The sequence below is a fragment of the Rhagoletis pomonella genome, unplaced genomic scaffold (assembly GCF_013731165.1).
Source record: "Rhagoletis pomonella isolate Grant_MI unplaced genomic scaffold, Rhpom_1.0 Rhpom_scaffold_00002, whole genome shotgun sequence".
NCBI classification, from domain to species: Eukaryota; Metazoa; Arthropoda; class Insecta; order Diptera; family Tephritidae; genus Rhagoletis; species Rhagoletis pomonella.
The window spans coordinates 65,879,717-65,906,381 of record NW_023458556.1 but is presented as its reverse complement, the minus strand read 5'-3'; the positions used below and the strand labels follow the sequence as shown (position 1 = coordinate 65,906,381).

The window sequence follows — 26,665 nt, the reverse complement described above, 5'->3', positions numbered from 1 at the left end:
GCAACTACAAGTCGCTTTTAAAAAATCCTGACGTCAGAGAGAAAAACTAAAAAGCAGTTTTAGTCAGTATATTGATTGCTTCATGTGTTTCGAAATTTTGTGATTTTTGTCACACGGTGAAATCAATTAAAGTGAGACACAACTAAAGACCATATACATATATATACCTAATTTTATGTCGTCCTGCTTTCCTGAAGTATGTATGGACGACATTCATGTTATTTGTTCCAATTTCTGTGCCTACAGCTGGTGCTGAACGACCATTTTCGAAACTAAAATTCATAAAAACCTATTTGAGAAACTCTATGAGACAAGATAGGCTATTGCTATATCTTTAAACTTTGATGATGTTATAGATTCTTTTGCGGAACAGACAGCTCGGAGAAAAGAATTTTATTTATAAATATCTTACCAAAATTAAATTGGTACCTATCTCATTATAAATATGTACAAAACCCATGTTCCTGAAAATAAAATTTATTAGTTATTTAACTAAAATATACCCAACATTGTTAATAGTAAATACTTAAGTCGTTTATGAAAATTGAATTAAAAGTTGACGATTTTTACCCATTTACGCCGCCTCTGAACAATTAATGGATTTTATGAGAAGCTGCCAGAAAAATTTTTTTTTTTTTGAATTTAGATGTTGCCTGGACCAGGAATTAGTACAGATCCTGGTAAAACGTAACTCAATTCATTCTATTTGTACGAAAAATGATTTTTTTTCATATAAAATACATGGAAATATGAGCGATATTTTTCGATAAAAAAAAACAGGGGTATTTTTTCGATATAGAACAATCCTAGAGAGTGAGAGCATTAAAATTCCGACTTGACTTTTTTCACATGCATTTTTGATCCACCCTAATGTGTATATATGTATATACAGCGTGGCGACGAATAACTGTTATCCCGTTTTTTTTTTTTGAGGAATAAAAGGGTCTTTCATAGATTTTGCGAAAAAAGTATTTTATTGTTAATTTTCCACAGATTTTACTTTAGTTGTATTAATTAGTTATTAAATTTTAATCCCTATTTACATTTGCCAGCAGTTTAAACTTTGAGAGAAAAGTTCATTTGGCGCGCAAGTCTTTTTCCAGGTGAATTTTTTCTTAGGCTTTGAATAAAAAAATAAAAAAAATAAAAAAAAAACTGTATAAGGTTGGTCGAATGAATGGCCGTCTTGAACAAAAGAGTCATTGTGTTTAGAAGCAGTCCACGTGATTTTTTCGAAACTTTATAATGTTGTAAAATTATTGGAAATTAATCAGAATTAAAAAAGTAGTAAAACTGCTTTTTAAGTTTTGCATTCTTACGTCAGAATTTTTTAAAAATTATTTAAAAAATGAGTAAGATGTAGAATTAAAATATAGATACCAAATGAAAGATAAGATTCTGAAGAATTTAAAAACATTAAATTTTTTTGTTTGACAAGGACGAATAGATATTGAAAATGCCCTTTTAATTAATTTTATTTTTTTTTTAGCTAATAAAGCTAAGTTTAAGAACGAAATTCGATGATGTGGTCGTGTGCATATTAGTCCTTAACAATATTTTTTTCAAAAATAAAATTATTAGCAAGGAAAAAATTTAAAAAGGACATTTTCCATGCCCATTCGTCTTTCGTTAAAGATCGAGTTTTTTTAATTATTTCAAATAACAAATAAAATCACGAATAATTTATTCATAAGCAACTTTTCAGGAATATTTCATCGTGAGTGAATTATTTCCGAATAATTATATTACGGATACAATTTCATACGAATAAATGATGGGATCTGTACCCTGGAGGAATACTCTTAATGTATATCTCTATGATAAAACCCATTATCAGCTATGCATCTGAGGTTTGATGAAGCAGAATCTCCTAAACTGTAGCTGGATAAATCCGCCTAGCAAACTTCAAAGAACGATCGTCGCGAGCTATACGGGAGCTTTCCCTACTACACATGGGGCTGCTATGGGCGCACTGATTAATCATAAACTCTCCGTCACTCAATGTAAAGTGACTGGCACTCATTGTGATTATGGTGTGAAATGGAAATTGTTAAAGGCAAAGATCTAGACGTTAATGTATTTCCAAAGCCAGAGAACACTTCTAACCTGTCCCTTAGATGTATGTATCTGCGGCTTTCTATGTACAGAAGAAAAAGAAAATAGAATTGAAACTGCATCTTAAACAAAAAAAAAAAAAATATTGAGTTTTCGTGTGTTTTTACTCATTTATTTTATTTAGTGTAAATTTTGTAATGCGTACACTCACAAACAAGATGAAGAAAAAAAAACAAATAAGTATCTTATAAACATTCTACCTTACGTTAGGAGTTCATGGCTTATTGAACACCTTAAGAAATATTTTCTTTTGTTGGAGTTATGTAATGCACTTGCACTTTTTTAAATCATTGCGCAACTGCGATGATTACTATAACAAAAACATCAATGGAACACACCAAATAACAGCGAAAATAGATGAAAGATGTAACAACTCAAATAAAAGCACACTAACAACAAGACAAACTTATTCTTACAATAAAGCTTTTCTCCATTACCGAACTAAGTACGCACACATATTTTATTGTTAGTGAAGAAAAAATTAAACTTTCAAAATATGAAAAGGCAACAAGTGCATGAAAATTTGATGAAGCTTTGAGCCAAATTTTCAGAGCCATGACCCAAACAATTAAGAGCTATCGAATGCTGAAAGACGGTATGCAAGAAAGTAAGAAATTTCATTGAATTCGGTAAATTGCAATTTTGTGTAATATTGTAAGATTAATTAGAAAAGAAAAATAAAATAAAAATAAAATACACAACTTTGCTACGATAAAGCAAAACAACGAGGGTAGCAATAATGAAAGTAAGGAAAATAAAAAAGTAAAAATAAAATATTACCGAATCAAAACTGTCTCAGATGTTGGCGGAAATACTTTTCAATTAACCGAAAAATCAATTTACAAACAAATGGTGGGAGAGTGTAGAAAAAGCGCAGAGGTAAAAAAAACGTAATAAATAAACACTAAGCCAATTAATTACGCTGGCGACACAAAATTTGTTACACGCTGTGTAAATAGTGAAAAATTTTGATTTGTAAAAGCAATAACAACAACAGGCTACGCGCTAGCCACACCAAAGAGCGCAGACCAAAGAATTAAAAATGAATATAACGAATTTTAAAGGTGTTGAAAATTTTCCAACGACCAATTCAATGAGAGTCAGTGAGCGAAAATATTTAATCCGCAGTGAGAAAATTAATTCGGGAAACAGCTGCAGTGCTAACGAAAATGTCGAATTTATTTATGATGTTCGCCGCGTGTGTATGCATGTGAGCTGCACTCACCACAAAAGTCCTTTGCTTGCCATTGTAGACCGTTTGGTGACAATGTGAGCGAGCGCGCGCACCTTAAATGTGTAGCAGCGTTCCAGGCGCACAAACAAAAGAGTTAAGCGCACGCACGCACGCACGTACGCATACACAGCCATGTACAGTTGTCAAATTAAAACAGCAAAGTGGAAGCGTCGAGTGTAGGGTGCGCCTCGGCACACAAAATGTTGCAATATTTGAGAAAGCAGAGAACACAACAAAATAAAATTCAATTAAAATCAAAATGGTAGGCGCTGGGATATAAGCACCAGCCTTACATATGTACATACAAACATACATACAATAATGTTAGGAACAAACCCTCTAGGAAAATATGGAAAGTTTCCATTTGGAAGTAATGTAGAAACAATCGTCTTCGTTGCAAAATCATTGGGCTTCTTGCATAAAATGTGAGCTTAAGCTCCGACTCGAGTTCACCTTTTATGCTTAAGGGCAATTGTTTCCACTCCACTTCTTAAGCACAGCTTGAGTAAGTTTACTGAAGAACTTTTTGGAAAAATGTTTCTCCATGACCAATGAAAAATCAAGAGGAAAGTTTCCCTATGCATTCCATGGACAGCGAGAAAGTAAGTTTCTCGCCATTGACTTCGTAAGTAATTTTTAGCAAAAAAAACGACTTCAACTCTCATAAAAAAAAATTAATATATATATATATCTCATGATCCACTGATCGGATCTTAACCAGATTAGTATGGGACCACCTCTGAGACACTACCTTTCCGAAGCACTATCGAAATTGGTTGACGTGGTCCAAAGTTATGCGGTAACATACAAAAAAAAATATTCCGACGAACTGATATCCTTCTCTTTTTTCGGAAGTCGGTTAAAAACGAAATTAACTGTACGGCATGCATGGAAGAATGTTTCCCTTTCCTAGAGGGAATGTAGTACATATGTAGCCACATGAAGCTGTGAGTTGTATATAAAATCCTGTTCGCAATGGCGTTGGTCGGTGCTTATCAGCGCCTGTTATTTAGTTTTGATTTGTGAGAACCGCCCAACAACCTACATTATCAATGCTTCACTGTCGTTCGGCCGGCCGACTAGCAATCGCGCGCAAACCCCCTAAAAGATCATATTTATACCTCTATTAGCTAGCAAACGGGCCAAAATGCACACGCACGCATACGTACATATTTACATACATATATACATACGTGCATACTAGGGATGTGATTTTTTTCGCTTTTTACAATCGCGGGATTTTTGGGATGTCTTTATCACGATCCCGGGATCCCAGGATTAGTCTCGGCATTTAGATATTCATTACCTTTCAACATCTTAATCGAAAAAATTGCTTCTATCCCTCCTACCATAAAATAAATAATAAATAAATGGGGTTGAAACCTACATTTTTTAAGTGGCGTTTTTGTTTCTTCCTCCTGACGTTTGGATTTATTTTAAAGGATTTTTAATTTCAAAAATATGATTAATTTCAAAAATTATTTAAAAAATTTAATGCAGTGTAGAATAAAAATATGGATACCAAATGAAGAGGGACATTTTTTGGAACTAAAAAAAATTAAATTTTTTTTGGATTCACAAGGACAAAATGGTAATTTTTAAGCGGATAAAGCTAGAAAGATGAAATAAGTCCTTAACATATCATTTTTTTCAAAAACAAATATTGCGAAATTTCAAGGATAAAATTTTAAAAGGACATTTTCAATAATTACCAGTCCTTATGCACCAAAAAATTTGGTCTGCTTAATTTCTACAGAATTTTCTCTTTAATTTGATACCCATACTTCTTCTCTAAGCACACTTCACTGAATTTTACAAATCATTTTCCAATTACTGACGTCAGAGTGAAAAACCAAAAACGCTATTTTACTATATTTGGCCCATGGTTTCGCGAATATATTGATTTTTGTGTATATGTATGTATAATGAGCTAGACATTTATAAAAAATATTAATAATTAAATAAAAAAAGAAATATAGATAATACTGGTGAAGAAAATGAGTTTCAATTATTGCCATCAGTGCAAGTAGCAAATCCCGAAAACCCGGGATTAATTGCCAAGAATCCCGGGATTTTTGCGCCTTAAAAAGCCCGGGATCCCGAGATTAACATTCCTAGTGCATACATATGTACATATATACATACTTCTATCCATATTTGCAGAATAGGTGAGTGGCAGGGCGTAAATGTTTCTGCTGTTTTGGTGCAGATAAGCTGTGGAAAATTATTACATTATTTGTATTGGTTGACGGCAGCCAGGAACGAACGAGCACAGTACTCCCCACGCGCCTTACCGTTACCCAAAATGCGCCTTTTTGATGACAATAAAGCATGCTGACTTTAATTCGTGAGTGTGTGTTCGTGTATGTTGAATTTTAACTGCATATAATAAATATTTCTCGCATGTCGCTTATTCTTTCCACCTTTCTAATTTTCCCAACAGCCCGCCCTATCGATACTGTCGGCAAACACGGCATCCGTGCGCGTATACGAATACATACCTAAATAAATAGAGGTATATACAGTGCCGGACAAAAGTATTGGCACAGAGAATTTTTCGCAATATCTGAAAAGTTTTTTATTCTAATTTATTTTCGATAATTTTTTATAAATATATAGTTCGTCCTACACCAAAAAACATAAAAACTAAATCTCTAAATTTTGTGCAAAACTCAGGAAAATTCAATAAATTTGCATACTTATTTGCAACTTTCTATTCAGATTTTTTAGAAAAATTCGAAGTATGCAGTTTTATAGCTCAACTAATTTTAGTTTAACAAAGTGCAAGCTTGAAGATGCTAAAAAATCGCATTGATTTTTGGCAATTTTCTTTCAGTCAGGTTCTTCCGTACAAAGTATGTTCGACAATTATTTTTTGTATGGAGAATATGAGCAACACCTTCTACTAAAAAAATGTCCAAAAATCAACGCAATTTTTTAGATACTTCATACTTGCACTTTGTTATACTAAAATTAGTTGGGCTATAAAACTACATACTTAGAATTTCTCTAAAAAATCTGAATAAGAAGTTGCAGATTAGTATGCAAATTTACTGAATTTTCCTGAGTTTTGCACAAAGTTTAGAGATTTTGTTTTTATGTTTTTTGGTGAAGTACGAACTATATTTTTATTAAAAAATATTGAAAATAAATTAGAATAAAAAACTTTGCATATATTGCGAAAAATTCTCTGTGCCAATACTTTTGTCCGGCACTGTATATATATATTTGTATGTAGGTGTGTTAAGCAGTTCTACTATGAAAAAGTTTAGTTTGATTTGTGGATTTCATAGATATATTCCATGCTCGCATATATGCATGAGCATACATACATACATTTACACACTGCGGTGGTTGCAGAGGCCATTTTTGTTAGCGAGATGAATATCATTCAATTAATATTACAGTAACGATTTGTGTTATTATTTATTGGTATGCTTGGCTTGGCGACTGCGGTGGCACACATGTACAAATATGTATACACGCACCACAAACACAAACAACTGTGATTTTTATTTTCATTCATACTAAATATTTTGCGAGGGGTGGCCTGGAATTATAAGCATGAATTTTATGAATTTGAGTTTTGGAAAAACGCGCGCTCGCAGACAAGCCGCATAAATATTCATTAGTTATATGTATCATAAAAAATTCAATAGTTAAATCTACAAAATGATTTTATAAATGTACAGAATTTTGCTTCTGATAGTTTACACAGTAGAGCTACTAGATAAAATATTACTAGTGACTAGTTAGTCGTAGATAATTATTGTAAGTCATTCGAATTCCAAAGGGGGATATATACTTCTAAAGATATATCACCAGAAAATAATGAAAATTCGCTTCAGATAATATGCTCTTTAAGATACATTTATGCAAGTTTTATGTACAGCACTTTATTTACGTAAAATTAACAAAGAACTCAAACATTTTTAACCGACTTCAAAAAAGGGTGAGGTTAGCAATTCGTCGTAATTTTAATGTTTTCTTTTTTTTTTATACATATATGAGAATTGAAGTCCGTTGTATTTTTGCTTAAAAATTACTTGTTTAATAAAAAGTTGTATAAACACAAGATGCGCTAAACTTTCAAGAGTAATAAAAAATGTTAAAAAAGAGTTTAAATGTTCGTTTTCCTTGATTTCTGCAGCCGTATTCCAGTATTCGCTATCGCTAATTTTGATCGTTAAAAATCTCCGAAAGAATAGCAGGCGGCATAACATGCAACATCTAGTATGTAGTCAAATGCCCTTCATAGTACCAGCTTTGGCTGATTACACATTGCATCTGTTATTTTGCATGTTACATACTCTTAGGCCCCACTGATTTTCATCTAGAGAATTTTAGCGATGAAGATTTAGCGTAGCGATTTTCAGAATTCCACTGCTGGTTTCTGGTTTTCGATGGAGATGGTGATTTTTCATTTCGAATACGGAAAAAATTAACTAACTGAACTTGTATTTTTATTATGTAGCTCATTATGTTGGCATGAATTCGGAGTTGGCAAATTAAATCATCGAAGCCTTGTTAAGTACATATCAGCGGTAAACTCTTTTAGGCTATAAAGTGTAAAAAATAACAGTAGGTGAGTATACGTTGCATATTTTTAGGACAATGTTTTCATTTGCAGTTAAACTTTTAAGAGCTATCAAGAAAAATTAAAAATTCATACATATAGTTATGAAGTAGATGTTCCATAATGCGTTATTTTGTATTAAAGCAAGACAAATTTCGACTTAATAATCATCCCTATAATAGTGAGCGTTTTTGCGTACAAAACATTTTCAGAGATGAAATCTGAACTTTGCACCCTGTGCGACACGCCTTAACAGTCCCAAATCGGGACCAAAATTTATACGTGATATCTGTGACCGTGATATTACCGATTTAAGGAGTGTGACTGAAAAAAATCATTAATTTCATTTTTAAGGACCACCCTAATGTACATACATACATAAATTTTGATTTTAGTTTGATTTTTTCTAAAGGGCTGTCAGCAGTTCTGAAGAAAAACCACAATACATATTTTTCATTGGGCAGTATGAATAAAACACAAGTAATTTTTAGCAAAAAAAAAGAACCGACTTCAACTGTCATATAAAAATATATATATATATATATATCTCATGATCCACTCATCGGATCTTAACCAGATTAGTATGGGACCACCTCTGAGATACTACCTTTCCGACGCAAAAATCGAAATCGGTTGACGTGGCCCAAAGTTATGCGGGAACATCCATACAAAAAAAAATATTCCGACGAACTGATAACCTCCTCCTTTTTTGGAAGTCGGTTAATAAGCAATTGCTTTTCTTAAAATTTCAGACCTTTTACTCGATTTATTCAAACAAAATTAAAGTGAAAGGTATTTAAGAAAAATCAATTGCTTATTTTTTATTCTTATGGCTTACAGTGATATTTAAAGAAAAGTTATAAGTCATTTCTCCATGTTTCACCAATAAAAAATTTATGTTTATCTCAATTATTTTAAACTATAATAATAAATATTGAATCCGACCGTGTCCGACCTTTTTTTTAAAATGCGGGTTTGTACCATATAATATTCAAAGTTTTTCTGAAGATGATTTTTTACATTAATTTTTTTGAACCAATTTCATGTAAGATATACATAAAGATGATTACATTATGACTCAATAGCATTTTTATTAAAAAAGAAAAAACAAATATATGTAACTAAATTTTACGTGAACTTAATAAATATTTTTCAAATTCAACAGATTTCCTTTAATTTCAGGAGCCGGATTGGATCGGTCATTTTGTTTTTAGTTATTTCAGATTCAAATTTTGCGAGCCCAATAATTCTAAATAATATATACCTAAGCCATTATTATTATTTTCAACAAAATTATTGTGTTTTTGAGATTTTAGGCGCCATATTGAATCGGTAATTTTTTTTTTTATTTGTACTTCAGATTCAAGTTCAGAGACCTGAAACTCCCCTGTAAACCTGAACTCATGTGCATGTAAATTTTTTTTTAATTTTTAATTAAATTTTAATTTTAATTATGGGCACAAAAAGGGTATCAAATATCACTGTGCAGCTAGTTATTTCTGTTGCTTGAGAATGTAATTTACTGCTGCTGTAAATTTTCTTAAAGATTTCCTTTACTTGTGCGTCATTTTATATGCATTTTTCGTTTCTCTTGAGAGCTGCGGACAGCCCTTAATTAACTTTGAAAATAGTCTGTGAAGTTACATAACGATAAATTTTTCAAAAATCTCCTTTAAACTTTTGTTTTCCTACTTTCATTTACAACCACCAACAATGAATAACGACTTTATTTCACTAACTTTTGTGTTAAGGTATTGGACAAAAAGGTGAATATAATGTTGAGTTCTAACGAAGAAATTTCCAGTAGCGCTGCCGTAATGCATTTCATAACGATACGACCTTGAAATTAAAGCGAAAAAGTTAAAGCCTAGCACTTGTAAAAATATAAGTAGGTAGTCAATAGTATCTTGGCTCAACCTTGAACACTTTCGCATTTCATCCAGGGTATAGCCTACAAAAGTTAAATGATTTCAGTTCTTGTCAAACTGCAATTAAAAAATATGCATGCAAATGTATTCAAGGTCATAAAATACAAAATTATCGCCGCGAATTTGTGGCAAAGGGTAATACAAACTGGAGCAAAGGCGTAACTGGGTGTTCAGGTAGCTTCTTTTTGATGACAAAAATGAAAATTTAGAAGCTAACTAAGAGTGGATAGTTATGATTAAAACTTTTTTCCGGCGAATTGCCCAAATTTCATATTCATACTTTCTTTTGGCTACTACCAGCTTTTGTTCTCCTAGCATTAGGCCTGCTCAATGCGGTTGAAGGCTTTTGTTGGCATTCAATTGTCAATGCGTCGAGGCCAATGTCGCGCGTCAGCCGCGTGTGTTTAACTTATGCTGTCACGTCTGGCCAGTGCAGGTACAGCGTAGTACAAAGGTGCCGTAAATGCAGACAGTAATTGATATATGTATGACATTCGACTATAGGGTAATATAATATTTTTCTTGCAATCTGTACGCAAAATGAGCAACGAAAGTGCGACGCTCGAACAGAAATACAAACAGTATGTACATACATATGTATGTATGTATGTATAAGAATAGAAAAAGTCGATGTGGGATGAGGAAAGTGGGTAGAAAAGTAAGAAATCTTAGCAAAGCGCAAGCAATGGATACCTTAGAAAAAACCAGCAAACATACTAGATATTGATTTGTAGTGTTGTGCAGGAATTCAGTTTTGTGCTAAAAATGTATGAAACGAATGCAAGTGGAAAACATAATTGCCGACGCACATTTGCTTGCGCAAACAAGAATATGCGCGTGGACATGGTAACATACATGTATATGTATCTCTGTATGAATTTATATGTATGTATGTCCATGTCAAAGTGTGCTGTTAGTAGCAATATAGTAAAATTAAAAAAAGAAATAAACTCAACAATGGGGGGGCAACTGTCTGCTTTCCTCCTCCACATGCCGTATGTCGTGTCATTTTTCACTTGTTCCTGCCACGTTCCAGCCGCACACCCGCACATCACACTCTTTCACTAGCCTGTGGCGCGTACGTGCTCAAGGCAGCATGACAAACGCCTTAAAAGGCTTCCTTATGAGGAATAGCAAGCAGGAGCAGGGGAAGCAAAAACGAAAAGCAAGCATCAGTCGAGGTATGCGATTGCAATGGTCATTAGTGGGCGAGTAGTGGTCGTAGTTTTTATTGTTGTAGCATGTATTTGCTATGCAGAAGCCGATAACTAACCATCACCAGCTATAACTCTGCAATATGCCCATGTACATATGTATATTGGGGTGGCCCTCAAATGTAGGAATGAAATTTTTACATCAGATTTCCTAAGCCTCAACCTCTACGTGGATGCTACTATCGTCGAAGATATCACATATAAATTTTGGTCGCGCTTAGAGACGATTAAGGCATGTCGCACAGGGGTCAAGGTTCAGATTACCCTATGAAGACGTCTTAACCGACTCCAATCGGGACCAAAATTTATATTTGATATCTGTGATCGTGGTATTACCGATTGAGGGGGTGAGACTGAAAACTTTTTCGTTTGATTTTTTAAGGACCACCCTAATGTACATACTATATACATGCATACATACACATGTGCTTCAATGTGCGCTTTGTTTGCTGATTTGTTTGTATTCAATGTCACGTCCTTAAATTACACAAAATCGATTTTTACAAATTTGTTGCTGTCATTGCAGTGCCGCTATTCGCTCATATATTTGCATTTAAGTTTTTTCATCAGTTATTTTTTAATTTTGTTGTTTTTAATGCTGCATGTTTCCATTGTTGCATTTTTTGCATTCTTTTTATTTTTCTAGCAAAAATTTAAAGCCATTTTCTCAACTTCTACTGGTCATCTACATACAGTGGCGAAAATTTAAATAGGGAAGAGACATTTTGGCATTCTTTGGCTATTTCCCTTTCGTTTATTTTTATTATGATTTTCTTATGAAATTATGCTTCGTTATGCAACAAAAACCATGTACATAAGTCAAAATGTTATTCTTTTTACAAAAGCAAGGAAAATTCGACAAAGCATCATAAAAATGTTGAGCTTTTTAAATCGCTTTCTTACAAACATTCAGAGTATGCAGTTTTATAGCCCTTTAGTTTAAAACTATTTATTATTTTTTTTTTATGAAAATATAACTTATTGTCTAAAAGAAAACATATTAATCAAAATTTCAAGCTTTGAAGAACATTTATAAAAATACGACGAATTTTAACAAATGTTCATCAAAATTTTGAACTTTTTCATCAGTACATATGCCATTTTGTAGCCAATGTAATATTAGTATAATAAAGTTCAAGTTTGAAGTAGCTAGAACTACCGTCGAATTTTGGCAATGTTTTGTGCAAGGCGTTGCTCATTTTTTCCACAAAAAAACAAAAAATGTCGAAATACTTGACAGACATCGTCAGCAAAAAAAAAAAATTGGCAAATATCAAAGGTAATTTCTAGCGATTTCAAACTGGCTTTTTATTATACTAAAATTTAATGGGCATTTTTGTAACGGCAAACTCAGAGAAATCGGATTAAAAAGGTGCAAATTTGATGAATATTTGTTAAAATTTGTCTAATTTTTATAAATGTTCTACAAAACTTGAAATGTTGATCAACATAGTTTTTTAGAAACCAAGCTTTATTTTCATGAAAAATAATAAGCTTTTTGTAAACAAGTAATTTTTAGCAAAAAAAACGATTTTAAAATAAATAAATATATATATATACATATATATGTATATATTTCATGATCCACTGATCAGATCTAAACCATTAGTATTGGACCACCTCTGAGACACTACCTTTCCGATGCAAAAAGAATTATCGAAATCGGTTGACGTGGTCCAAAGTTATGCGGTAACATACATAAAAAAAAAATATTCCGACGAACTGATAACCTCCTCCTTCTTGGAAGTCGGTTAAAAAGAAAAATAGAGTGTACGTATTGACTGGCCTTTCGACTACACACGATTGAGTCATTCAGAGTCATGCCATCGTTTTTCGTAGTTTCTGGCGAACGTGAAATTTTGAGTTGTGTCACTTTTGAAGATCGTGTGCGCTATGTACTCTGCTCGACGGCTGTATTGACACAAAGAATTACCGGCTATGCAGAAAATCGCTAGAAAAATCAATAAACAACTAACATTACCACTATTCCAAGTGTTTCTCGGTGTCAATTTCCCCCTAACTCGCTGGTTGGGCTGTTTGGCTGATCGATTGTTTGCTTTCACTTCGTGTCAGCAAAATTTTGCACGTCATGCAATCGGTAGCAACCCTGCAGGGAAACCGCGGGCTAGTGAATCAAATTTCTAGTTCCGTACTAGGTCTTTATCGCCAAAAAGGAACTAGTCCGATAGGAACTAGATCCCCACCAGTGCAAAATCGGCGAAAAGTGGTACTTTTAAGAAACTAATTATTTTCAGTTTTTTTTTCACTAGAAATCTATATCTAAAGTGACGAATTTGGAAATGGTTCGGAACTATAGAAAAAGGGATGCAGAACGAAATAGATCATATTTGTCGAATTTAGAACTATTTCGGAACTATCGAATAAGGGATACAGCGGGGGGCTTGTGTACTTTACCTATATATGTGTTTGGCGGATTTTTCGTTCAAATACGCTTCAATTCTGTGCTTCGCAGATGCTTTTTCATAGCTTGGTAATACAAAACTCAAATTTGTGTTAACATTTCAACATCTTGGGACCGTCTGGAATCTAAGAAATAACAGCGAGCACCTCTGCAAACTCAACTACAGCCAAAGGTATGTAAACGTACATTTCTTCATTCAAACAAATTTAATTTCAAATTGAAAAACCATTTCTTCCAGAATAACTTAAAATCGCACACACGGAAGAACCAAAAAGATTGAAAAATCATGATACTTTTTTCTTTCGTCCGTCGATTTTAGAACTGGTTAGGAACTATAGAATTTAGGACTAGTACGGAACTATCGAAAAAGGGATGCAGCGGGGGGCAATTGACACTTCCTAGGACATCGTCATGTTAAATTCGCCAGTTGCGTGCATGCAAAAGAGATTTATCGCGAACCAGTACTGGGTCTAAATGTACTAGAAGCGCACCAGTTCAGAACTTAAGATTTTCCCCACAGGGAAACGATCGGTAAACTTGTATATATGTATGTACATATGTATGAATGTATTTCGAATCCTTAGCAACAACAACAGCAATTGTTGCCAATCTACAACCAGCTCAGTTGACATCTCAATTTTCGGTTAATGATATTTCATGATTAGAAGCATTTTCAGCCGATAAAAGTGGCAGCAAACCTAAATGGCTGCTGCGAATTCAATATGTTCAGTCCTGAGGCTGTGTGCGCATTCTAAAGTTGCATGCAACATGAGCCCACAAGCGTGCGATTCTGAGATTGTCGTCGTTTTTTTTTTGACAGCCTGCCAGTGTGTTGATAATGAATTTTATTTCTTTTGCAAACAATTGAAATATAAGGATTTCTACGATGCTCTAAATTTTTGCTCATTTCATGTTGTACTTATGTACATACATTCGTGACTCTTTTGCTCTATTTACTTCCTAAAAAGTTTGCAAGAGCCCCAGGCGAAAATTCGGTTGCCGCCATTTGTGGATACATTACAGAATATTTTCTTCTTGTATATCGGTATATGACAACTGCGTCAATTGTAAATAAATAAATTATATAACGGCAAGCGGCATAATATATGGACATGGAAAATAAAAGCAAATAGTAGTTGCCGAAATCACAGCAAACACACCTAAATAAATAATAGCGGAATAAAACGGCAGAAGTAACAACATAATTTTGCGGAGTGTTACGGGTTGGTATGTATGTACACGGCATGCCTACGTTGAGGGGTGCGTGGAAAAGTGCAGAGGTCGCAACGAAATATTGAATAGTTGAGTGATAATTTGCTACAACTTCAATTCATTAAGGTCTATTACACTGAGATAAATTGAGGGAGCGCGGCAAATAGGATAGAAAAATTAGATATTTCCATGAATTATTTGAAAAAAAGCGCTTGCTTAATAGTATTTTAACTGGTCAATGAGACATACATATCTACATATAGGCGAGGCAATAAGAAAGCCTCGGAAAAACACCATTCTTAACCGGAATATTCATACTTTCTTTTTCGAATCTTTTTATTTTTTCCTTGTCCGCTTAGGTTCCTCCGGACATGCGTCAATTATTTGTACTATAATAGTGACCACAGGTCCTTCAGAATTTGATTATATTGTAGATTATGCTCTGTGCTCAAGAGCAGCAGACATTGACAAGATTGTTTAGATTATTTTTTTATAAAAAAAGTACCGGTACAGTAAGTAAATAGGGGCCAAAATATCCGGCTGCTATCTTTTGAGTTTTGAGGATTTGTAACAAGGTATACTGAGGCAGTTTAAGCAAAGTACTCAAAATGTATAAATTCAGCCCAGCTGTACGTTTTCGAAGTCAGTCTCTAGCATAGTATACTGCACACAGTTCTCAAGAAAAACAAGAAATTCATATAAAATAACGTTCAAGAAATGAAAAAGAAATTTTATTGTATCCAAATTTCTTAAATCCGTTTACAGCTTTAAAGAAAGAGTGCGGAGAGCAGCTGATTTCATTTTTTTTTTTAATTCTTCAGTCTCTAAACTGTCAAATATTCATAAATTTGTGTCACATAAATTCTTAATTCGCAAAATATATTGGCAGCCTTTGCAACGTTTGCCTAACTCAGGAGCATAAACGCTGATTACACTGTGAGACAAATGGTACGAGTCAGTGATCGGGATGGGTTCAAACTACCGGGGAATCGAGATATATATATAACTATCATATAGGGGAAATTGTCACCTTTGGTGGTCTTTTTTTGACATAACTCGAGAACCACTAGTCCGATTTTGCTCAAGCAAATTTAGAAAAATTAAAAATTACAATTCCTTTAATCTGTTCATATAACGTTTTTCTATATAATCAACAGTTTTAAAAAAATTTAATATTTTAGGCAAAAAATATTTTTTTTCTTCATACATTTATTTTTACCGGCAAAACTGTTGATTATATAGAAAAACGTTATATGAACAGATTAAAGGAATTGCAATTTTTAATTTTTTTAAATTTGTTTGAGCAAAATCGGACTAGTGGTTCTCGAGTTATATCAAAAAAAGACCACCAAAGGTGACAATTTCCCCTATATGATAGTTATATAAATATCTCGATTCCTAGACGTGACCCAGCGTAACGCCGGGACACGTATAACTTGTTTTTGACCGATATAACATTTCCCGTTGGTTTCATCCCATCCCGATTTTGACTGTCGCATAGTGTTATTGGTCCCCCCCTAAAAACGATGTGTTGATGCTTCTGGAATAAAACAAATTTATAAAGAAAGGATGTAGCACCAATTTGTAATATTTTTATTTAAATTTTTGTTTATATACACATATTTCACACACCCATTATGATATTCAAAAAAGTAAAATATTTTTTTTTTTATACTTTAGATACCAGAAGCAACAACAAAATACACGTAATTGCTGTTTTTGCTCTAATGATATTGTCTCGTGTATTTACTCCTTCAACAAGATTTACAGCAAAGGCACAGCGCTTTTCCGAGTAATAGAAATAAACAAAATTCTTCAGATTTTTTTGAGAGCTGTATACTACGGTTTTTCGTCTTTAGCTATTTTAGCGCTAGATTGAAATTTTTTCTGTCCTTCTCTGCCTTATTAGCTTTTAGGCACTTTAATTTCAGTGCGGGCTAAATATTGATAGTATGAATGTATGTATGTTGACATTGATTCTTTTTCATAAAATTTTCAAATTCATGTTCCGCATGAAAACGAAAATAAAAAATGCAAATCTATGTACTACAGAAATTTTGGTTTTTACACTGATTTCGAGAGTGTTTTACTGCAGAGTCGAATTTCAATAGTCCCGACCACTGTTTACACCACAAACAAAAGAATTTTTTTTCTAATTCGTAAGCTAATACAGTGACTCAAACAAGTGTGCACGTGTTGCTATTTTTTTTATATTATTATTCAAAAAGTTTTTCAAGTAAATTTTTTTTTGTTATTTTTCTATACCCGTATTGTCCAAGCTTTCACCAAAACCAAGCCTTATACAAAATTTAGGAATTCAGGAAAATTCAACAAAGATTGATCAAAATTTAAAACTGCGATACTTTAGAACATTTTTGAGTATGCAATTGATGTTGACGTTTTGAAAGTCAACACCATTTTTAAAATTTGTACTTGTTAGATATTTAAAAAAATCGCCACCAAAAAAATTATTAAAAATCAACGCGATTGTTTAGCCACTTGTAACTTGGTCCGTTCCATCTTTCGCTGCTTTGAAGACGCCAACGCACAATTTGTGCAATTTTTCTAACAGTGTACTATTTATATTATTGTTAGCAGAAATTTGTCAACGTTTCTGTGTAAACAACTAAACAAACAAGCCCAAAAACGAAAGGAAACAACTGAACAGCCCTGCTGCAGCATCAAAGCACCCTGCCACAAAAACTACTCCATGGGCTCATAGAGGGTTGCTTGCCATATAAAAGTACACAAGCAAAATCTGTCATCACACAAACACAATCAGACCAGGAATAGCATCCAAAAACAATCGCTGCTGTCACCGATCCCAACGCAGATTTTCGTTTGCTGTCATTCAATTTGTAGCTTTCGGCTACCAAAATTCACAATGGACAGTGGCATAAATCGCATTTCGCCGCCAAGCAGGCTGGGAACGCATGAATCGCTTCTGTCATCGGATATGCGTATGTTTGCTGACGCGGTATTTGCACAGCAGGATATGCAGCAGCATTTAGCTGCTCCAGCAAGAACAGAGTGCGTACGTGGAGAGCGGGACTGAAGGGTTGAAGTGAAATTGTAAAAATTAGCGCGTCAGTGGCGCACGATTTGTTTTTAACATTTTGCCAACTCTGCCAAGAGCTAACAGCCACCAGCATATGCAAACACAGCCAACTCATACTAATACATATTTATATGCAAACATATGTATGTATGTAATTATGTTTGTACGAAGATGTCTAAAGTTGTGCGTACGGTTGCCTTGTTTACCCAATGGATTTTCCGGATTTTTGACATTAACGTAATTGTCGGAAATTATTTGCTTTTGGCCCGCAGAAGGCAAAATGCGTTACAAATGAATAATTACCGTATGTGAGTGCGCGCTCACATTCGTTCAAACAATGAAAAGTCGTTAGATTATGACATTAAATGCTTGATGGCGTTGCCTGCTTCTAGGCGCATAGCAGTGTGATTACACCCGCTATAAGCAAACATGTTAATGCCACATATATACAAACATATGTTTTTATGCTTCAAATCTTTAACTGCATTCACTTGTGTTCGTACGTATGTATGTATGCACTTATTTCTTAAATGCCTATTTGCTTTTGTGGGTATTCATGCATTACAGTTACATCACGCTTAAGCTAAACTTTTGTATGTATCTTCTACTTAAGCTTTAGATTAGTTAGCTTACCTGCACTCTGGATTCGGGTAGATTGATTTTCAGCGCAACTTCCTCTCGCATAAAGATGTCCGGGTAGCGGGTCTTGCCGAATAACGCCTCCAGCACATCCAGTTGGGCGCGCGTAAATGTTGTTCGTTCACGTCTTTGCTTTCTTGTATTCACACCTGTGGACGATTGGAATTAGTATAGCTGTTCTTGTATTTAAATATGTTTGCCTATCGATGCGATGATGTGTGGCAAGAAATGCTTTTTCAATGTTTTGATACTTGTACGACATACAAAGTTTTTATCAGCAAAAAAAGTGCAGCAGAAAGTGAGAGCAGTTCAACTAGCTTAACTTAAATATAACAAGTAAAAATAAAAAATTACATTAAAAACCCGGTGCAAGTACTAAATATAGTTTTTCACCTTTCTGAAAATTACCGTTACTTGGTAAGCAGAGCGGTTTTAACCCTATTTATAAAAATTTCGATAGTATGTTCAGTTAAGATAAACTTATATACAGTAGTAGCTTGATTCTTGCACATACTTGGTACTTGCACACCCCGATTCTTGCAACATAGAAATATTTTCCATTACGTACTTAGGACTGTGACATCCAAAAATTTGAACTCGATACTTTGGCCTTACTGCTGTTGTATACGTTTTCTTAGACTGAATAAAGTTCGGGGAAGTCTCGTCGTTTTATGCTGCTTTTGTTAACGTTCTCTTAGGGTCGGTGATTCAATGTCTGGTTATCACTACCTCCCAGTTGAACATTATTGTCGACGATTTCGACATGATGCATATACCATGTGATCTATAAAGCAGCCGTTGTATTTAACCGGAGCTTATACCTCCAATTTGTGTTAACCAGACATTAAACAACCGGCCCTTATACTGAATGAAGTTCAGGGAAGTCCCGTCGTTTTATGCTGCAGTATTTTTAAAAGTTTGGTGGAGCAAAGCAATGCTTCTTTTGACGATATTGTGACGCTCCGGAGACTCAGAAGCTGCGTAGTACTGAACAAGCGAGCTAAATTCTAAATTTCTTTAATTCCACTTGAAATACATGTGTACATATGTACATATTTGTCTACTTTTATGTATGGATTGAACTTAAGCCTTTTGAATGAACGTAAGTGTTTTGAATTGAAATATTAAACACAAGAAAATGATTTCTAAAAAAGTTCATGTTTGCCAGTATATACGAGTAAGTGCCTTTTATTTTATATGGAAAATAAAAACTCAGTGCTTGCGCCTACCTCGAAACTTGCACCGAGCCTGGTTTTCATTATGTGCAAGAATCGAGTTACTACTGTAGTTATATGTGGGCGGTATCACGCCCATTTTCCAAAATTCTATAATAATGTTACTTATTATCAAGCGATTATTGTCAGTATAAATTTTGAGTAAATTAGCGTACTTAGATTTCAAAATATCGAAGTTTCAAGCGTTTCTAAAATTTACCGTTATGTGAAAAGTGGTCATAATTTCAATGATTTTTAACGTTTTGCTTTTATATGGCAAGTACAAAAATTGTACTGATTTCGGTACACACTGACGGAACGGTTACCGAGATATACATACATATGTGGTCATAAAGGGACCCATTTCCAAAATTTTATCATAAACGTGTTTTTTGTTAAAGAATTATTGCAAACATAAATTTTGAATACATTAGCTTCCGTATTTACTGATTTATCGAAAATTTCTGAATTATCGTTCTATGGGATGTGGGCGTGGTTATTGTCCGATTTTGCCAATTTTCAATACCATCCGTCCTACGCTAAAAAGGAGTACACATACCTACGAAGTTATAGTTTCGTTAAGATATATCAATTTTTACTCGAGTTATCGTGTGCACAGATGGACAGACAGTCATCGTTTAATCGATTTCTTTCTTCATTCTGATCATTTATTAATATATTTCTCTATATCTGTCTCGATTCGCTTTGGCCGTTATGTGAACAAAGTTATAATGCCCGTGTCTCCCGACACGATATAAAAATTCTGCCTTGCGATTTTAATGCCAAGGTGGGCAAGGAAGGGATCTTTGGCGCCACTGTCGGAAAATACAGCATCCACGACGAAACGTCCGATAACGGACTGAGGTTAATCGACTTCGCCGAATCCCGAAACATGGTAATATGTAGTACTATGTTCCAGCATTAAAAGATCCATCAAGCTACATGGCTATCTTTAGATAGAAAAACGGGAAACCAAGTCGAGCATGTTGCGATAAACGGAAGGCACACTTCCAGTGTTTTAGATGTGCATACGCACACTCCGAGAGCCAAACATCGACTTGGACCACTATCTTCTATCCAAGATACGCACCTGCCTCTGCGCCACAAAGAATTTGCGCACAAAAATGCAAGGAAATTTTAATGTCGAAATGCTGCAATCACAAAAGACCGCTAATTTATTTGCCACTCTACTCTCACACCTGCTCTCGGAGAGCACTCTTCCACAAACCGACATACGCGAGCAGTGGAACTACATTTCCCGTAAGTACCGCCGCCAAAGAAGCAGTTGGATTTCAGCTAGTCCGAAAGAAGAATTGGTACGATGAGGACGCCCGCAACGAATATATGTTTATAATAATGAGTTCAAAGCTAGTCTAATCTTCAGTTTGGTTTTTTATAATACATTTTGTTAACTTCGTTATTTATCCTTCAGAGTATACTTAAACATAAATTGTGTTCTCTCTACATGCAAATTTGCAGGAATCTGTTGACTTATATGATCATCTCAAAATTACGAGTAACATCCGAACACAAATTCAAAGCGCAAATACACCACCATTAATTCAAATCTCCACCACTTTTTTCTCGCATGTACTTCCCTTATATATACACAATTTTTAATTTTTAATTTTTTGGCCACAATCCCACTCTGCCTAAGTTAAAGGAATGTCACATAAATTATCACTCGTACAAAAGCCTCTAAAGCATCAAATCCAACTCAGGTTTGTATTAATCTGAAATCAAGATGGCTTTTCATCTAGTGCATTGGTGATTTGCCATGTCGAGAGCGACGGAGCGACTGCCTCAAATAGTTTATTGACAAAGTTTACTTACAAATCTCCCCAGTTAGCTTATTGAGTGCTGAATTATATAGTTTTTAAAAAATTTATGTTTTCTTAAATTTCAAATGCATGGTATATAGTTACGATGACCAGATTTCTCTGGAACAAAATCGGGACACTTGTAAAGCATCGAATCCGAACATACAATTTTGTTTTTAGAATAAAAAGGCATAACATCTCTTAATACAGTTTTATTTAAGACAAAGCAAAGAGCAAAAGAACTGAACTCAAAAATATGTACACACAATATATACGGTGGCAAGAATATAAATAGGGAAAATACATTTTAGAAAGTGTTGGCTACTTTTCTATATTTAAAAAATGTTTATGACCTTTTTATGAAAATATATAATATCTAATATAAAATATCTAAAAAAAAACTGTAAATAAAGATTTCAAATTTTGTACAACATTTACAATTTTGACAAATGTTGATAAAAATTGTAAACCTTTTAATCAGATTTTTAGAATTCTTTTGAGCATGCAATTTTGTTGCTCATCTAATTTTAGTATAACAAAGTGCATAGCTTGGACTTACCGTTGATTTTAGGCAATTTTTTCTTCGCGCATTTTCTTCCACAAAAGTATGTTCGACAATTTTTTTGTACGGGGAAAATGGCCATCACCTTCCACAAACAAATTTACCAGATTTGCACTTCGTTTTACTAGAATTGAATGAGCTACAAAACTGCATACTCAGAAAGTTTCTAAGAAAAATATTTAAAAATCTCAAAATTTTGATAAAACTTTGAAGATCGGGACTTAATCGGTACAAATATGAAAAATCGAGACACTTATAGTCCCGTCTTTTAAAAAATATTCAGCGGGACAATTTTCTCAAAATCGGTACTGTCCCGCCAAAATCGGTACGAATGGTCACCGTGTATATAGTACATATGTATGTGCGTACATATGTAGAATACTATGCTATAAATAAGTACATAATATCAATAACACATGCACAAATTCGCCATAGAAATCTTTTAAACAGTACATACATATGTATGTGGTATACGCATAAAACATGTGTACTTATTTTACAGAGCCTGAATAATGCCTCCTCGATTTTCAACCCCCCATTGTCTAAGAGCATTACATATTTTCCAACCCCCATTAGGATGTTAGAAGAAAGGTACTATTCGGTATATACATACTTATTTACATACAGTATCGGTCATATCTATAGCACACCATTTCAAAGTGATACTGTGTGCCACTTATGTTTATTTATTTATTTTTAAGAATTTTCAATTAAAATATAGTTCTTTCTCTAACAAAACCCATATAAACCCAAGTTTAACAATTTGTAGAATACTACAAAAAAGTGCAACAAATTTTCATATAAATTTCAAACTTTTTTCTGAATACACAGTTTTATAGCCCAATCAATTTTAGTCTGATAATGTGCAAGTTTCAAGTGGCTAAAGGTAACCGTTGATTTTATAGAATTTTTTTCGCCAAAGATGTTGCGGTTTTCTTCCATATACAAATAAATTGAGTTTATTCATTATATGGAAGCCAATGCGACAAAAAAAATTCTAAAAAATTAACGGTAATTAGTAGCCACTTGAAATTTGCACATTATCAGACTAAAATTGCAGGGGCTAAAAAACTGTGTACTCAAAAAAATTATAGCACTTCCGAGAAAAAAGTTTGAAATTTAGGTGAAATTTTGTTGCACTTTTTTGAAGTTTTCTACAAATTGTTAAACTTGGGTATATATGGGGTTTGTCTGAGAATGAACCAAATTTTAATTGAAAATTCTTAAAAATTAATAAATAAATATAAGTGGCACACAATATCACTTTGAAATGGCGTGCTATAGATATGACCGATACTGTAGGTACCTAGATACATACCTACCTACATATCCGTACGATTGCAGGGTTGCTGTCTAACACGCAAGTCTGTCTACTCTGTTGATCGGGTGGTGGTACACGAGCGCACCCGAGAACAGCTATGGAAAAGGTTGGCAAGGAAGATGTTATATACCAACACATGTACATAGTATTTACTATATTACACATGTATGTACCTACATAGACGAATTTATACGACAAGCGTAAATTGTAGGTAACTGCGTATGTTCCTGTGCGTCTATGTTATGCTGCGCCCAATCTCTATTGTCCAGGCACAGCGAAAGCGAGTCCTAAGCCGTTCGGCTATTGTTCTCAATCGGTAAGGATGGGAATGCGTTTACATGTGTGCGTGTCCTTTTATGTCCTTTGCTGTGGCTGTTACCGCTGGTTGTGCTTATTTTAGGGGAAATTACGCGTTACATCTCAGCTATTCGACATTTTTTGTTGGTAGTATTTTTATTTTTTTATTTTTATTTATTTTTTGATGAACGCACACCCTTTTCTCCCGCTTCGCGTCCAGCTGGTTATACCTACAGTATTTTTTTATACTTTTGTTTAACGATCTCGCTATGACAGTGTCTCCGTTGCACAAAAAAGCAAAAGTGCAAAATATTGTTGTTCGCGAGAGGGTGCGACCTTTTGAATTTTGTAATGGAGAAATCCTGTGCTCTAATGTACTTAATGTGAAAGTCATTGCTTTTACATATGAGAGTACATACATATGTACACACTTGATGTACGTAGATATATACGTTGATCACTATTTCAAGCCCAATTGTTAAATGGTGAATTTATTAATTCAATTGCAGTTGCAGTTGCAGCTGCCATGGAAAATGGCCGCTACATACAGGGTGGCTATGTAATAAGCTAAATAAAAAATGCAGTTTCGATTAAAGTGCCGCTGACAGAATATGGGATTAAGTATTGGTCGAAGTGCGAGTTGTAGATTGACTTTTTGCTACAATAAAATAATAGATAGGTAGCAAGGTTTTTTTGAAAAAGTTTGTTCACAAGTAGATAAATATAATCGTCAGCAAGTCAGAATTAATTACCTGATAAGTCCTGCGAAAGATCTAACTATAACGACACTTTCATAATTGAATCCTGTGAGTTATTCCTGAATGATACTATTGGGGTGCACAACAATTGAGGACCTTTCCTAATCGCAGCATGGTCTGCTGAAAGGCGTTTAAGGCCTAAAATGTATAACCCGTCTAAAAGACTTTGGTTATGGAAAAAAAATGGTTATGCCAGAATATATAGCTTATTGCATGTCCACCAAATCCCGTTGGTCGCAACAACCCCGAAAGATGTACCCAAAAATTGTATGCCGATTTTTTTATGACGAATTTTTGGGACTCTTTTTTAAAAAATACAATCAATGAAGCTGAGTTTAAGTTTCAAACACCTCGTCTCCGAGAAGTCTTCTGATTCTTGTAGGAGCACATACATAGCACTGGTTCATACCGGTCGAGTTTGTAACTGAAAACGGTTCTTCGTAGGATCGATAAAGCTTTTAGGCAGTTGATATTGTTGCCTCAGCTGCCTAAATAAATCTCGGAAAGATCAGTACTTCAATTAGGTGTTATCATCAACCTCATCCAACGGCAGTACTAAGAAAGATGCTCTTTTAACGGGGTCGGTTTTCACAGAGAAAAGTTTTAAATGTGGCAAGCACCTTATTGATTAGCTGCCACATATTGTGTAAGTAGAAGTTTATTTTGCTGCAATATCTATACCCAAGCTCAGACCCTTGACGACAATATTCGTATCTAAGTTCATGCAAGAATGTCGTGGATCCCTTCAACTTCTTCGAAAGCTTCGCGAAAATAACTTTGTTGTAAAACTAAAAGTACAGTAACGGTGAACTTAAGTAAAATAAGTTAAACTTATTTTTCACAAAGATTCAATTGTTAGCAACACAAGAAGTTATGGATAAGTTTGGTAAGGAAACAAAAACGAATAAATCCCATGAATTTGTTTGTTCATGAATTTTAAGAGAATAAGAGTATCTCTATAGCATTTTTTTGTTCCTAGCTAACACTTAGATATTTGAGTATCTAAGCTGTGGACTAAAATAATTTGTTCACCTGACTTTATAATATCCCAATCGTCTAATTATTCAATTGTAAATAGTTACTTTGTAATTTGTTTTACAATTTTTAAGCAATTTGGATATTCATACCAGTTCACTGTATGGGGTTCTGAAAACATTGCCATGCCAATGGATTGCCCGTCTACATCGTACTGGCATGCCAGCACTAGCATGAAAAGTATACTGGCATTTCAGTTACTGCCATTAACTTTGTACTGGAATGAGTTCATCCCACTTCCAGTTTATATTACGCCAGTAACTGGACTGGTTCGGTGGATTGGCTTGCTACTGGCATCATGTAAACGGGCTATTATTATGTTTGACTTTTGTTATATGAAAGAAAATAATGGCACCGTCGGCAAAAAAATATCAAAAATCACCACGAATACTTAGCCTCTTGAAACTTGCACTTTATTATTCTAGAATTTGTTATTGTGAAATTTGTTTAATTTTTCTACAAAGTGATGCATATGGTGTGTATTATATAATTAACTAGATTTTGATACAAAATTAATAAGCATCAAACAAACAAAAGAATAGTCAAAACTGATCGAAATGCCGTGTACCTATTTCACATGACATGCATTTTTATAACGTGTTTCCACGAACAATTCGCTGTAAGCTTGCATCATCTTATATCAACTTTATACTACTTTTGTGCATTAAAAAATAGCGAAAAGAAAGTGTTTTTTTTTATAAGGGTGGAGTTTTGGAAAACAAACAGCAGTATCAATTTGGCAATCCAAAAAAGGTATAACACTGCAAAACAAGCATAAATAAGACCGTTATGTACGCTGCAAGTAGATCGTTTGCAACACGAAATCTGCTGAAATGCTCATTTATTTTTAAATTTTTTTTCTTTTATTTTTGAAAGCACTCTCCACTTTGCTGCAACAATTTGTCGTACATTATCTTTGAGCGCACGAAAAATTTTTGTTTATCATCGAAAGTTGCCTGCCACACAATTCCACCTCTGCACTGCCTACTTGCGTATCGCGCAGAGGCTTGGTTGCTGCCTACCCAGATTGCTACTCATTATTCATTTTGACAATATTATTGATAATGATGTCGATCGGTGAATGGCGTGAGTAAAATATTGAAAACAATTATTGTAAGATTGATTTTTTTTGTTTTTTGTTTTGCTTGCGCCAATGATTTGCAGGATGTGACGACAAAATACACCCATCACATTTACAGTTGTGGCACAGTTTTCAAAAGGGTTTCGCTGCCAGTAGTTAACGTGCGCATTGCCGGTCGC

At 34.1% G+C, this 26,665-nt stretch overlaps 1 protein-coding gene across 1 annotated transcript in view; it reads right to left on the bottom strand.

Annotated features, from left to right (window-relative positions):
* The window catches only part of LOC118733988 (homeotic protein ocelliless-like), a 65,816-nt gene that overhangs the window by 8,527 nt on the left and 30,624 nt on the right, over nucleotides 1-26,665 (bottom strand). Inside the window, exon 3 of the mRNA XM_036463654.1 lies at nucleotides 18,393-18,547. Coding sequence (XP_036319547.1) covers nucleotides 18,393-18,547 — 155 coding nt within the window. The remainder of the gene's footprint in view (nucleotides 1-18,392; nucleotides 18,548-26,665) is intronic.